This window comes from Acanthochromis polyacanthus, chromosome 13 (genome assembly GCF_021347895.1).
Source record: "Acanthochromis polyacanthus isolate Apoly-LR-REF ecotype Palm Island chromosome 13, KAUST_Apoly_ChrSc, whole genome shotgun sequence".
In the NCBI taxonomy this organism is placed as follows: Eukaryota; Metazoa; Chordata; class Actinopteri; family Pomacentridae; genus Acanthochromis; species Acanthochromis polyacanthus.
The window spans coordinates 37,049,181-37,064,912 of NC_067125.1; the positions used below are offsets into that span (position 1 = coordinate 37,049,181).

Here is a 15,732-nt window from a genome sequence, read left to right on the forward strand (position 1 = left end):
TGCATGCACGCACGGGGAAACCATATCTCGGAGCAGAAGTCATCTTTCCCTCATCGTTGGCTGGCCCGTCGTAGGTTCATATAGATCTGAGGGGTCTTTGAAGGCCTTTGAACTCTGCTAAATGACTTGACCTTGTGGCTTGTGGCTGTATCCGTGTGTGTGTGTGTATGGGTGGGTATGGGAGGCAGTGAGTGGGTGGCCTGCCATGGGGTCTCATTTCGGCTTCACAGCATAGCAGGGCACTGCAGACGTTGTGTTGACGACTGCTAAATTAAAGCAAACTGAAGATTATGACAAATCTAAACATTGCTTTTATGAAGCAGAGGGGAACGAAGAAAAACATTCTGTGAATCTTTCATGCTCTGTCTTTGCTGTGTTAATTGTGCTCACAATCAGCTACTTTGCCGTGATTCCTTGTGTGTTATTCGGTGTTGTGTATGTATGTTTATGTATCTGTGTGGGTATGCACGTTGGATGACTGTGTGTGTGTGTGTGAACCGAGGGAAACAGATAATGTGGCTGCTTGGAAGGAGGAAGCAGCTTGGGAAATGATTTCAACAGCTCTCATAATTAGAGGAATATCATAAATTAAACTTGTGTCTGCCGTTGCGTTTGAAGAGCACTCAAAGTAATAAATTCTGGATGGTTAACATATTTGCATTCCATTCAGCAGGCAGCGTCAGGCAGGAACAGCTGTTTTCCACGTCTTTTGGCAGCAGGAAATGCACATTGCTCACTCAAGGTGCTTTTAGACACATTGAAATGGCAGAAAAAAAGAAAAGTGACTTTTAACTTGAACATGAGCTGCTGCTGTGTGCTCTGTCACTGGAAAAACTCGCGGGGAACAGTGCATTAATGAAGTTCTTCAAATATGGAGCGTCTCGCTTTCAATAGGCCTGTTTCTTTTTCAATCTGTCTATTGCTTGGAAAAGTCGCTGGCAAGCTTTTTTGTAGTTCGTGTGTGTGCTTGTGTGTGTGGCTGGAGAGTGCTCAAGTCTAAGGTTTGGTTGGCCTACATGGTTGAGTAAAATATATTGCACAGACAAAGAACAAATTCCATGTATTTAGTGCATTTTTTGGGTTTCAAAATTTTACTTTTTGTCAGAAAAACACTGCCAAACAACTTGAAAGCTTATCTTTCTGCGTCTCGTTTTTATAATAGTTTGGCCAGAAACATTTGTCTGCATAGGTTTCTATTCTCACTTTCTGTTCATTAAAACATCGTGCATCTGAATAACGAAAGAGATTCTGAAATCAGTAAACTGTGCATGGTCGTCATAAGCAGGTCCGCTTATTAATTGTAAATTTAATTCTTTGTCATATTTGTTGCAATTAATAGTTGTAGTGTCAGTTCTGTTCTGCCTCTGGGATAGTCACTTACATTGGCTTTATTTTGTATTTTTGCATAGATGCTTTCTGTCAGTGATCTTTTCTGAAAAGCTGAAGCAGGACTAACTCATTTCACATAGATTAAGTACCTTGTTGAAATGACAACTCTGTTTTATTTTAAGCTTAAAACAGAAAACCACATACATACTGTAGGCATGAATTAACTCGCTAAACAACAAATTAACTGTCGTTAATTAGGTAATTGTGCAGAGGCTGGCCTGGATGCTAGCACAGCTGCTGACTCTACACATTTCTACATTTAAACATTTGCAGTAACATCTGCAGATGAACAAAGTTGAAATGATGGTAAGATGTTGGTTGTAATCAGTCATTTCCATCCTTGTTGATATCTAATATCAGGAAACCGAGATGGTCATTTTTATGGATGCTGTTTTACTGTATTGATTGGTCATAGTGAGGTCACTGTCGCCAGTGTCTACTGAAATGTGATAGGGTTGAAGTTGCACGGCCATTAATCACTGCTGTGCTACAGTGGCCAAACGGTCAGATACGCTGCTGCGGGGCCTCACCAGTGAAATGTTTGCAGCAGTTCTGTTGGTGTTCTCTACAGCAGGACAAACACAGTATGTACATCAACTTTATTTTGCTTTCCCAACCGAAGGCAGGGGTTGGGAAAACGAAGCGCGGTCTGAATGCCCGTCATTACTGCTCAAATAGGGCCAAGATAAGGTTAAAGGAACACATATGGATGATTGGTCTTTTTGTGTGTTTGTGTGCCCGTCTCTACGCTGTGTACTGCGAATAATGATTTGACTGGGGTCAGATTCCGTTGGAGACGCTCACCTGTATCTGACACTAGTGGTATCGCGTAGCTCCTATTAATGTCCAATTTTCAATGAAAACAGAAATAGAATACAGATAAAGGTAACACACCATCCAGCTTTAACACCCGACCACATAATTACCCCAATGGGCTGTGGTGAGGGATTCATATCCTGGCGGCGCGCCGGGGGTCAGCGGCGATAAGCTTCAGCCCAGCTCCCAACATGGAGCATAATTACTCTATTGATAATTCACCAGGAAAATGGGCCCAGCCAATTGCAGAGCTCCGATTTAATGGATTGGACGATGAAACGAGGAAGGGATGGAGGAAGGAGGCTGTGAGGGAGGCAGCGCATTTGTGTGTGTGTTGGGGGGGGTTTGCACGTGGGGGCAACCAGCAAGGGCCTTTTATTAGAAAATGAAAATATGTTTAGGTCATAGGGGGACCCATTTTCCCTGAGATATAAGGCCCAATAAAATGTAAAAGCAGAGGAAGGGCTTGGAATGGGGTCCAACTGTGGCTGTTTATCTGTGTGTGTCTGCATTAGCCCATTTATCCCCAGCCTCAAATTAGCTAATCATTCTCCAAGGGGAAGGACTTGGTCAGGAAATTGACATTTAGCAGCATGAGGCTCACTCTATTAACTACAGTAAATTTAATTTGCTGCACACCCCAGAGTGGGGCTGTTTTCTTTGCCATCAGAGGGAGAAAGGGAGACAGAGACAGAGAAATGGAGTGAAAGAGAGAGAGGCAGAGAGAAATTGTGTTTATTGCATCTGCTGCTTCTGGCCACAATTTGCTTGGCTGTAAATATAGGACTTAGGCTTGGAACACTGACAGCTCTGTTGTATTTCCCCTCATGTACTGCTGATTACAAACATACGCAGGCATTGTCAACACATAGATTCACTCATTCCAAGGTCTGTTTGGGCCATTGATGGATTATCTCGCCTGGAGACTCCATACCCCAAAAATGCCAATGTTTTTTTTTTCCTTTTTTCCATTAGAAGTGATTGCCAGTCTGACTAGCCTAATTGTAGCTCCAGTAAACACTGTATTAAATGTGCTAAATCAAATGTCCTGTGACTGATGACCGGTTTCACCTCTACCTCTGAATCAGATGTGTCATGATAATTATTTTTGATAATCACTCCTGGTGGCTGCTGTAGTGTCTGTTCTGCAGAATGCAATGAGACTGGCTTTACTGTGTGAACAATATGCCACAGAGAGACTGCTGTAGTGACACTGACAGCTTTAGTATTACTTTAACTAGAGCCAAAAGAGGTAGTCGATTAATTGATCATTTGATTACCAAAGGATTAGTCGAGAATAGGAAAGACATTTAAGCATTTCAGTAATGTGTGAAGCCAAAAATGACTGATTTTGAGCATCTTAAATGTCAAAATTTGTTGAGTTACTCGATTCTCTCTAGGATTACGTTGAATGTCTTTGAACTTGTTTGATGAAAACAAGACAGTTAAAGCTGTCATGTCTTGCTTCTGGGAAACTCAGATGGACATTTTTTCCACTATTTTCTACATCTGTGTTGAAACAATTGCAACGTTTCATATGAAGTACATAAACTGTGCATGAAATTATAATTTCATCATTAAAATGGATTTATATACGTATTAAAATGTTTCAGAGATATTCGTTATTGTCTGACCTTTTCTTATGAAATATGTTCATAAGATTGCACTTCAAAAAAAAGGCGGACTTCAAATAGTATTTTTTTGAGTGAGATTCTCTTTTGGAGAGACCTTGAAATAGTGCAGCGACTCTCCAGTGATCAGGATCGCCCCGGCCTAATTGATTGCAACAGTTGTCAGAGTGTTGTCTGTTAGGATGGTGACAGGCGTCTGAAGAAAATGATTAGTTTTCTGTCGGGAGAGAGACAGCTCTGGATGTCCCAAACTGCAAACTAATAAAGGGGGAAAGCAATAAAGCTCGTGGACAGCAGGTTTGACTGTTTTTATAGACAAATCAATAAAATGATAGATGATGGAAAATAACGGCATCTCAGCTGCCGATTTCTACTGGGGTTTCAAATCATGGTCCTTCCCCCACACAGATGTGTGACACAATACAGTCACACACACACACACACACACACACACACACACACACACACACACACACACACACACACACACACACACACATTTGCAGAATATGTCTCCTTGATTAGAAGTGCAATGTGTATGTACATAAATAAGTTTCTAAGGATGCGCTTTTGTGATTTGTGTCTTTTACTTCTCTAGTGGATGCGAGCCACACTTTGAATTTTTTTTTGCCAGTGTTTAAATCAGTGTGTTTTATGTTAGAGCATCATAGTGAACAAAGTAAATCTCCCCGCTGGTAATCTTTCGAGACCAGAGGGCCAGTGTCCAGGATCAATAACTGAGGACAGGTCTTCCTCTGAGGCCAGCCTCTAATTGGCTCAATTTCTACAGTGTCTGGGTTAGAGTTGTGTGTTACAACAGTGTATGGGGTTGTATATAACTATTATTACGCCCACCCAGTGACAGATTGACTCTTTCCACTCTCAGGAATTTCGGTTCTTGTGAGTTTCATTTTAACAGATGCAACCTCACAGTGCTGTGGTGTGACAGTGTAAAGTTAGCATCTCCACAAAGTTCATCGTACACTGTGTCTGTGTGATTTACAGTAGATTCCAATTTCAGGGCTCTGCCCATCCATTAAGGTTTTGAAAACCTGTTTGCCAAGTCTTTATTGCATGTACCATTATGTCATTTGACCACAATTAAAGATCAAAATGTTTAAAAGCAGCTGTATAAGGTGAAGTTCGCCGTTTAACTAACTCCTTGCTTTTACCTTGTGGAATAGCGTGAGCTCATTTTGTGTACGGCGACTATTTTACAGCACAGTCTTACAATCTTGGTGGGAGAAATCCATCATCGATGAGCCATAGACTTTCTCAACAATCAATGAATCACTTGTACTGCAATGCATCCTCAAGATGTGTTTTCCTCAGTGGGAACAGAATCCATTGCACCTATTATTCCTATTTCTGTTTCCTATCACTGCTGCCACACACATGCATAACTGACAGCTGAGTGAAATAAACTCAGCCACATTTGCTGTTAGTGATTAAAAGGCATTCTGGGAAATGCAGACAATAATTAACTGAAGAGAAAATGCAGAAAATGAGAAAGTACATAACAATAAGGTGCATCTCACTTTTTGTTCATGCAAAAAGAGAGCAACATGTGGTGTTATCAGTAGTTTGTCAGCTGTGATCTTAACTTTCTTGTCACCTTTCATCTCTTTCCAGGTCTCATTCTCGCCACCGGCGGTCTCGCAGTAGAAGCAGCAGCCGGCGTGGGAGCCGCAGCCGCAAAAGGAGCCCCAGCCACAGCAGAGATCGAGACAGAAGCCGACGCAAAGGCCGCGACCGGGAGAGGGACAGAGAGAAGGAGAGGGACAGAGGAAGAGACAGGGACAAGGACAAGAGTAAAGACAAGGCAGAGAAGAAGGGGTAAGTGGTGAATTATGCTGTATATGTGGGGTGAATGCTAAGGAAGCCACAAATGTACCCAAACAAGTCTTGAGTTTTCCCAGCTCAATCTAAAATTATTGGCTCCACAGGAGAACATCAGTGTAACACAGGTGTGCATTTTGGAGCTCAGTCTCAGCTCCTCCATCCGTCCATCCATCACTACGTCCTTCCATCCATCAATCCATCGTCCCCTTTCTTCCTCTATTTCTCCTCGCAGTCGAGCATTGGACAACGCGGGCCTCATAATGTGACACAATTCCCCTCTGTGAAAGGAAATGTCATGGTGATATAAGCATAGATGGTAGTTAGGAGTGTGGCGCAAGTTTAGTTTTAAGGGAATGTTTTGGTCACCAGATGATGTCTGATGTCTTTAACTCCACATTTCACCCTCTGGACCCAGCTGCAATAAGTCCAGAAACATAACAAGATCATATGCGCCTCAAATGGAAAAAAAAAACAAAAAACAATAAGCAAGAGCACCTTATTAAAGTGAGAAAAGTTGGAGAAGGACATCTTCACTTGCAAGTTTCTGTCTTCTAAAGGCTGCGATCAGGTTCGGTGTAGTGAATGTTTTAACAGCAGTACACTCCACAACAACTTTAACTACCTTAGAGGCCTCTCTTTGCCTCTACCAGAATAGCACTCATACTCCCTTTCCAACGCTGTATTCTCTAATGCGATTGGAGGCCACTGTAATACGACTGGTACCCTGTTGTTGTCTGTCATATTGAATGGCACAGATGTGTGTATCAAACTATGGATCCCAAGAGTGATGCAGACCAGCTGTTGTGCTACACATCAATTTAGGAGACTTCAGTCCCCCAGGAGAAGCAGAACCTAAACTCATGGGCTTTAGACTACGTTGGCCCAAGTTATTCAACGACAGCAGAGCAATGAATAGGCTATAACGTGATGGGTTGGACAGCTGAAAATGAATTGCCGTAATTAAGGATCCGAAGGAAAGTTTGAGCCAGGGTTGAGTGTTGTCCTGAATAAGAAAGTAGTGTAAATATGTCTCATAATATAATAGGCATTTGTTATTGTTTACTTATATATTATCAACAAAACAATAAATGATTGTTTGAGGAAAATAACAGGAAGATGAATCGATGAATCAAACAGTCAACAGATAATGCTCCCATTAAGTTTGTGGGCTCAAAAGTGATGAAGTTGGGGTTTAGGGGAAAATGTAAACACGTTAATCAGTTGTTAGTTTAGCTTCTGTTTTCAAAGGAAAACTTAAACAGAGGTCTGACCACACCTGAACTTATTAGGGAGAAATGATTTTGAGATTGCATTTTTCAGGCTTTTCATTGGTTTTACTAACAGAAACATGCAGTCAATGATCTAACTGAAAATAATATTCATTCATCAGATGTATACTTGATGCCGATGATGAAAGTTATCATTGCAGCAATGGCTGTAAGAAACAAAAATGCAGTACACTGTATGGATTTTTTTGAACTTTTGTACCTCTGTTGAACTGCCACAGCACTTACACAGCTTTCTCTGGATGTTGTGGCTCATTAAGGGATGAAAATGCTAAGAAAAAAGTAAATAATAACAGTTAAAAAAAAAAAAAAACAACCTCAACTCATATTATGCTTTAAATAAGTATTAGACAGCACCATTGAGGAAAACGTTAGAAGTAGGGGTTAAGCATTTATATATTCTTCAGGCTCTGGTTTCTTGCTTACTTGGACCTTCACAATTTGTAAATGTTTTAATACGGCAATTAGCAGAACACAATTGTTGTTAATAATATTTTTAAAAGCTTTATCCTTTACTGCCTTTTCTGTACATTCAGCACTAGTTTTTGTTCAGCATGCTGGCAACTTTCATTGATTATCAGCAAAGAACCTTGTGTCTCAAGGTTTCTCTTTGTGAACAGAGCAGGAGATTTGCTTTAAAAGGAAAAGTGTTCCATTTATTTGAAGCTATTACATATTGCCTTTCTTAGATTGGTATCAGGAAAACAAATAAAGCTAACAGTGAAATGTAAGGCCAGCAGACTATATCTATTTTCTTATTAAGGCTTCAATATCCTTTAGCATCGATAGGAATCTCTTCCTTTATCTCTGACCCTGCTTTAGTTTGTCTGTGTGCAGATGTGTGGAAGTTTGTTGGTTTGTGTCTCCACCTGTGGCAGGGTTAATATATTTCAAACTGTCTATCGTGCCATCTGTCGTTCCAGTTTACTTAATTCTGTGAAGGTTTAAAGACTGAGTAATTTTGACACAACCGTTTGGCACTGACCTGCCAAATACCATGACTTTATACACTTTATTTGTATACAATATGGAGACAATCCCTGTTCTTTTCTGGTAGAAATGGTTGCTAATTACAGTTACTTGTCTTTTTTTGAAATGTATGATTATCAGGTTTCTTCAAGTTACGATTAAATGAGAGGTTTCAGATTCATTCTCTATAATTGACAATGTATCGGTGGGAGAAAAATGAACTGTTTTGAGACAATAGTCTGTTTTTCTTTGACTGGAACAGTATTAACACTGGTGCAGTGGTGCCTAGAGAAGCGGGCCTACTGTTAATTTATACACCAGTTGTTCTTTTAAAGTAAAGGTTAAAGACATGTTATGAACAGTGACATGTAAGTGTTAGCGTATTTAGTATACACAGAAATGCGGCAGTAATACGTGCACACTGACACTTAGCTTCTACTACTTGACTTCAGGCAGTAAAGATCATTATAAAATTAACATTAGCTGCAGAAGAGGTGCAGATTTTTGCAAACAATACAGGCTTGCGTACTATAGGGTGAGACAGCTACATCATTTTGCAGCCGAAATGTTTATTCCTTAGTTCATCCACACATGAAAATTAGGCAGCTGTTCTCTCTCTTTGCAAGGGTATAGGCCCATGCTAACCTCTGTAACTTTGAAGCCGCAGATTAACAGACAGCATAGACCAGAGCGTGCTGCATTACAAAATTAGCATTATTTGTCAAAGGTAAGTTTTGAAATGACAGGTGAAATGCATACATTTAAGATAATCCAAACATGGTGTTTCAATGTGAGATGGTTTTTAGTTAACATCTAAATGACACAACTGATTTTCTGAATAACAAATTTAAAAACGTGTTTACAAACCCTGTTTAGGGAGGCAAGAATTTCCACATTTGCTATTGAAAAATTACTGATTTGAGTCTACATCTCATGAAAAGATTCTTCCTAGTGCCTAAAACTGGTGAAGGCAAAGAGGACTGCAGCCTACAGCCAGAGCAGAGTCACCATCCTTATTAAAAAGTATTTGACTTGCAACATACGGCTGAATGATAAACATCAGAGGAGAGTTTAGAAGCAAACGTATGCAATGCCGACTGAAACTACCGTACATATAACCTGCACCGCACTACTCGTATTAGGATATCTCTGAAAGTCAAAAAAAGCTTCAAAACTTCTGTATAGTTTGTAAGATCTTAAAATTTGCTGTATTTTTCAACTTAATTTTGACTTTAACTTTCATTCTGTCTGTGGACCTTATTATGATGTCCAAAACCTGATCGACATGGATGTTCCTGTTATTCCTCAGGTAATCCCACAGGAGTCCTCCCGTAGCAGGAGAACAGGCAGAAGCAGTGAGATGTTTCAGGAATATGTAAACGAGGCTTTTTTTGTAACTGTATATGATGTCTATGACAAGCCACTTCTTCTTTGCCTCAGTTTTTTTTTCGTATTCTTCTTCTCTGTTCTTAATGGTGAATGGGGGTAGGGTCTATTTAAGCCCTCCAATCTCACCACTTAAACATTAACACGTGCACATACACACTGTTAACACTCCAACCTCATTTACATCCAGGTTTCCTTGCTGGGTGATAGGAGAGGAGTGCGGTGGTGATGGTGGGGCGGGGTGGGAAAGAGGCTCAGGAGCTTTATAGTGTCTGTCAGGATGAAAGAGGGGCCCCTCAGAGCGGTACCCTGACACTGACTCTGTGTGCGCGCACATGTGTTTGGTGTTGTTGTCATTAACATTTAAGACTCCTCTAGTATGACAGCAGGCAACTTGGTGCTCCAGCGGCATGTTTTCATTGCAAAATTTATTGAAAAAGACGAGCTTGTTGTTAAGAATCTTGTTGCCTTTCACTAGTGGCAAAGGGTAAGTGGGTGATTGTAGGGTTCTCTCTGTGTGTGTGTGGGTGTGTGTTTACTCAGACTAGTGTACAAGGTCAGCAGGTCAGCTTTGCTCTGAATAATCATGCTGGCTTGGTGTATACAGAGAAAGCAGAAGAGCTTCCTGGACAATTTAACCACTACTCAAAGTGTTTGTTTGTGATTTTCTCTTCTTGATAGTTTTTTCTACTCGAAGGCGTACTCGTCGTGCTATGTATTGTTGTATAATCAGCACTGAGCTGAATATACCATGGTTTTTGTCTGACATACACCAAAGCAGCCCTTCATCAACACCTCCCTTTGTGTTTTGCATTACCTATTTTTATATGTAATTTGACACATTTACTTATGAATAATTGTATGCCTGAGTAAACACAGGGTTGTTTTCATAAAGACATAGTAATCCTGGAGTCTTTTTTTGGAGTTTATCCTCCTAAATAGAGCGTGTAAATTTTTAACTGTTGTATAACTTCAGTCTTTTCAAATGAGCTTGACTAGTTAATGTGGTTAACTGAAATATAATATAACTTGGGCAAAGTGCATAGATGAGCAATTCCTTGCTTATGTTGTCTAATCTGTTGTCCTCAAAAGAATTATAACAATATATTAATGACCACATATATATACAACTTTATTTTAAATTAAAATTCATTCAGGATGATGGATACCTGTGTACCAATGTGTCCTTTTTCACTTTCCATGGTGCTGAGCTGAAGCAGGAAAATGCAGAAAAACTGTCCTCCCAAAAGTTACACAGCGGTAGAACCACAATGTTCGTTTGTACGACGCATAACTAAATGACGGACCATCTGGACATCCCTGGTGTGGCACTGCATTTCCTGTAGAATGACGGTTTTGTGCATTCACACAACTCAGCTTTCATTCTGCCTGCAAGTTCACCGATACATTCTCATGGTTCCTTATGCACAAGTCAGGTCAAGTTTCATTGTATCAACACTATTTGTCAGTGTTTTTTTTTTCTCTACCTGAGTGAGAGCAGAAGAAACAAACAGTGTGTTGTGTTAACAAGTGCACATCTGCCCCCAGGCAGATAATTGACAGAAGTTTAATTTGAATGTAACAGCATTCTTCACCTGATGTTCCGACCCAATTCCCACCTGTAATTAATGAGCAGAAAAGTAGAATCATACCATAACAGATGGCTGTTTCTCTACAGAAAGTGACAGGTTTTTAAAATACTTTTAATTGCAATAAGTGTTTTAAAGGTTTTGGCATCATTAAGTGCTGTAGTGGTTCAGGCTTTGATCAGGCTTGAAGGAATTTGGTTAGGTTATGGATGGAGAACAGTCAGGGCCCAGTTTTTCTGGGTTCCTTCATATTGTTAATGCACACATATGCACAGGTGTGCACATGCTCTCACGTGCTCTTTTCTCTTATTCTTTTCCTGCATCCGTCACCTTCCTCAAACTCAGTTTCTTCGTCAAAGAATTTGTCTGCTTTTAAGGGAAGTCTTCACCCTTTTCCTTTAGGCATTGATGACCTCTTTCCTACATAACAGATTATCGAGATGATGGAAGAGCGTGGGCTGGCTACCTTACTTCACATCCTTAATCAGAGAGGTCCGTCCAATTAGGCTGAACTCCTTGTCTGTGCCAGGTCACGGGAAGAGCGTTGGTCGATTTCCCTCAATTTAATGTCATTTGAGTAAGAAATGGGCACATGCTAGCCAGCAGAGACACAGAGAGCAATGTGGAGACCTCTCATGGCAGCAGAGAACAGTCTTTTCCCTATGTATGTAAAAGTGGAGAGTGTATAATGAGCTTAGGGTTAAAGAAATGAAAGAAGAGCCTACCTTTCATTAAAGCCTGTTTTCATGTCCTTGTCTATGAAAGAATCATTTGAGTCTTCTCTTCTGGAGAGGAGCAGCAGTTCAACAGCATCCATGGTTTGCAAGAAGCAAAATAACTTATTTTATGAAGGTCTTTTTTAAAAGGCTTTAATACAAAGCATGTTTTCCTGACATTTCTTCACCAACCCACCCATTCCCATCTCTTTCTGCGAATGTGATCGTTTAGTAATTCCTCTCATTACTGTGTTTCCCCCTGACAAACTAAACAGAACCAAACCTCACTACAAGAGTCCCGGCAGGACCTGCAGGCCTCAGTTTGGCTAGCTTTGCTCCATTGCTCAGCCTTAACCTCTGGAAGCCTAGATGCTGTGAGGCAGAGAGAAAATAAAACAAGACCCTAGACACAAACACACACACATTTGCACTTACTACTGTTGATTTTCCTCTCCCTTCTTGCCTCACTCTGAGGAAATGATTGTCTGCTTCTTTGCCTTTGTTGAACATCTATCAGCTCATTAGTGTTGGTAATACACAGAGAAAGTAAGTGTGTTTGCGTGTGTGTTTGCGCGTATGTAGCCCCTGCCTGCGGCGTCCTCTCAGCCTGGTGGGATTGTGTGTATGGGTGGTGTGGATGGGACCGCTGGCTGCTGTGTGTGTTGTGTTGTATGTGTGTTTGTCTGCACTCTTGCAGGACTCTAGGCTGTGTCTGGCTCTGGGAGCGGGTCTGGGGAGGTAAGAGAGACTTCAAACGCCGTCCTCGGAAGGTTAGGATACACTCACATTGACTTAAATCAATGAGCTGTAAGTGTGTGTTTTATTTGTGTGTGCGTCAAGGGGGGTAGCCTAGTGGCCAGGAGCAAGATGAGACGTGGGTGAAGCTGAAGAGGAGTAGGTGTGCGTGTGTGTAGTGGGGTGGGGGCTGGGTGGTTGAAATGGGAGTGATGCCTACATGCGAAGGGTGGACAGCGTGCACACACACAAACACACACACACACACAGAGGTCCCGGTAGAATAACACATGCACACACAGAGTAGTGCAGCTGTAGTTTTTCTTGGCCCATGGCTGAATGTAGTCATTAGCTGCTTTTTCCACACAAATAATGGGCATAGATTGGATAGAAAACAACCTGGCCCATATAAACTCACTTGTCACTAGAAGGACTTGTGTATACACACACAGACACACACATAAACAAGACCAACTCGGCAATACAAAATAATCCTGCTTTTAGCATTGCTCTGAATGTAGGTCATCTAATCTGGCTCTTGACCTAAAGGAGTGAACACTATAATAACTGTAGCTTTATTATAAACTTGCAGTAAAATTATTATAGGATTGCTGTAGGAATGCCTACGTGCGGCCCCAGAAATTGTTCTTGGTACTGCCTACTCTATATCTGGAGCTTCTAATGGCCCTTAAGCACCAACATGGCAGAACAGAATGGCTGAGAGTGGACACGACGACAGTGTGCGCGGTCTGTGGGAATCACCAGTTTCTGAAATTTATGTTGTATGGACTGGCTCTGCAAACGTGGGAAGTATAATTAGTGCCTGGTTGGATAGTCTGGGATGCAAAGGAGACATTTTTTCTGAAAAAGGTTCTATAAAAGTGGTGAAAAAAGCTCTATTTCTTGGCCATTAGCAGACTTTAAACCACCACTGGTGAATATCAGTTGGTTTTACTATGTTAACATGTTCACGTGGCTGTTTTTGTATGCTAGTAGACACATCAAGAGTGAAATAAGCAGTCAGTGCTATGGATTTTGAGGGTACCAAAGTGAAAATCAAACTTTCAGAGTTTTATAAGTAACAAACCTAAAGAACTAGTCCACTTAACTTGCGAAGTGGGGCTTTAATTATCATTTCTTTTCTTCAGACACAGTTCCCCCATTGAAAGTTTATGGATGAGTTAGTCCGACATTACAACTTACCATTGTGTAGCGTAGTTTTACGGTGTTTGAGTAGAGTTGTAGGTGAGCTGGTGTGCTCGAGCTTCAGTAAGTAGAGAGAGAGAGAGAGAGAGGCAGCGACTTTATAGATCCGTACATTTTAGAGGACGCAATGATGTGTAGTTGCACGTAAGCCATTTCGAGACAGGAAAACAAACTACAAACTCATACCTTTGGTACAGAGAGATTAATATTTAGGCATTAAATCAATGAACAGAGTGACTTTAAGCAACAGATATCTTGAAGAATGGATAATTACACAGATGGCTTTCACAGCAACAGGGTGTGCGGCCTGTGTGTTTAGCCTGTTTCTAATTTTTTTGTGTAATGAGCTGGCCCTGCAAATGTGGAAAGTATTCATCTTTACCTGAGAGTCTCTGACCTAAAGGAGATCGATAGTGTATTTACCTTTTAGTTTTACACACGTGGACAAAATTGTTGGTACCCCTCAGTTAAAGAAGGAAAAACCCACAATTCTCACTGAAATAACTTGAAACTGTTGTTTTTTAAATAATTATGTTAATCAACAATTCAAAAGTAATGGCTGTTTTTGATTATTTAATTTTCAATAAATTTTATTTATTGTTACTTTTGTGAGTTTCAAGTGATTTCAGTGAGAATTGTGGGTTTTTCCTTCTTTAACTGAGGGGTACCAACAATTTTGTCCACGTGTGTATGTCTGGATGGTTCACTGCAAGACAAGTTAAGAAAAGGCTCAACTTTCAGTGCTTCACATTTCCGTGGTTATTAACAGTTTCTTAATTAAACCCTGGGTGATGAAAGGGTGACTCAGGTACAAGCAGAATCCAAGCAAAGGGAGTAACAGAGGCTGAATCTGACACATAATCCGGGGTCAAATTTATGCCACTTAAATTGAATAATTTCTGGAGATTAAACAGCAGTGCCTGGCAATATCTATTGTTTGTCCAAAAAGAGGTTTGCCTTATTTCAGCAGCCAAGCTGAAAATGAAAAAAGAGGAGCACAAATGCAAGAAAATTAAATTTAGGTTTCACTACAGATTTTTAAGGACACCAGCTAGAGGACACCATGGAGAATTTACTGAAAACAAAACTGAAAGTCAGTGATGACAGTACGCGATATTAGTTTTAGATTTGTTATTTTATTGCAGTGTATTATGTATGTATATGGATTCATATTTTTAGAATATATTAATAACTATAAATAAAATCTTAGTAAAGCATCAGAAGAGCTCAAGAGTAGCTGAAAATAATCACAGGCAACACGGTTGTTGTCCTGACAGTAAGTCAAGGAAATGCTGTCTGTGGCTGAGAATGACCTCTCTGTTCTGTGTGCAAATCGGTGTGTGTGTGTGTGATTGCACAGAGAGAGAGAGAGGGAGAGAAATCTGGCCACTTTTAATCGTAGGAGAGACACCCTGAGTGAGCGATAGAGAGCTGTGACAATCCACTTATTGCGCTCTGTAATCTGTTTAACCATTTAGTGAGTTGTTAAGGGAGTATGCAAACACTCACACACACAAAAAAAGAGCACACAGTCGACACCCTGCAGGCTTTAGCGGTGCACAGGACAGTTTGCCTCCTGAACTGGGTAGCAATTCAGTGCAGTTACACATCTAGAGTGGTGTGTATGTGTGTGTCTATTTGTTTGTGTGTTGATGTGTTTGAGACCTGCTGTAGGCACTGAAAGAAGCCAGGCCTGGAGCGTGATGACAGAGACCAGACCCGGCCAAATAGAAGATCCCCCAATCCAATTACCCTGCTCCTCTCTTTTATTTCCTCTCCTTGTTTCTCCTCTCCTCTCCCCTACTCTCCTCGCTTCTCCTCACCTCGCCTCCACAATTTGCCTCTCCTCTCTGCCCCCCCCTCCCCTCTTTACGGCCCTTGTCTTAGCAGGAGCTAGTGATGGCAGTCCTGGCTGCTGTTGAAGTGGATGGCTGCTCCGCTTTATGGATCAGAAGAGGATGCAGGCAGGATTATAAGCAGCAGGTTATGAGCAGCAAACATGACAGGCCAGCTCCGATTTAGGAGGGTTATGTAAATGTGCTTGTCGACAAAATATGTTTTTCTGCCCTCAGTATTTCTCTCTCTCGCTCTCTCTCTCTCTCTCTCTCTCTCTCTCTCTCTCTCTCTCTCTCTCTCTCTCTCTCTCTCTCTCTCTCTCTCTCTCTCT

At 41.0% G+C, this 15,732-nt stretch overlaps 1 protein-coding gene across 2 annotated transcripts in view; it reads left to right on the forward strand.

Annotated features, from left to right (window-relative positions):
• The window catches only part of rsrc1 (arginine/serine-rich coiled-coil 1), a 120,792-nt gene that overhangs the window by 17,596 nt on the left and 87,464 nt on the right, over positions 1–15,732 (forward strand). For both annotated transcript variants that reach the window (XM_022196110.2, XM_022196109.2), the window contains exon 4: positions 5,469–5,672. In XM_022196110.2, the coding sequence (XP_022051802.2) occupies positions 5,469–5,672 (204 nt within the window). The remainder of the gene's footprint in view (positions 1–5,468; positions 5,673–15,732) is intronic.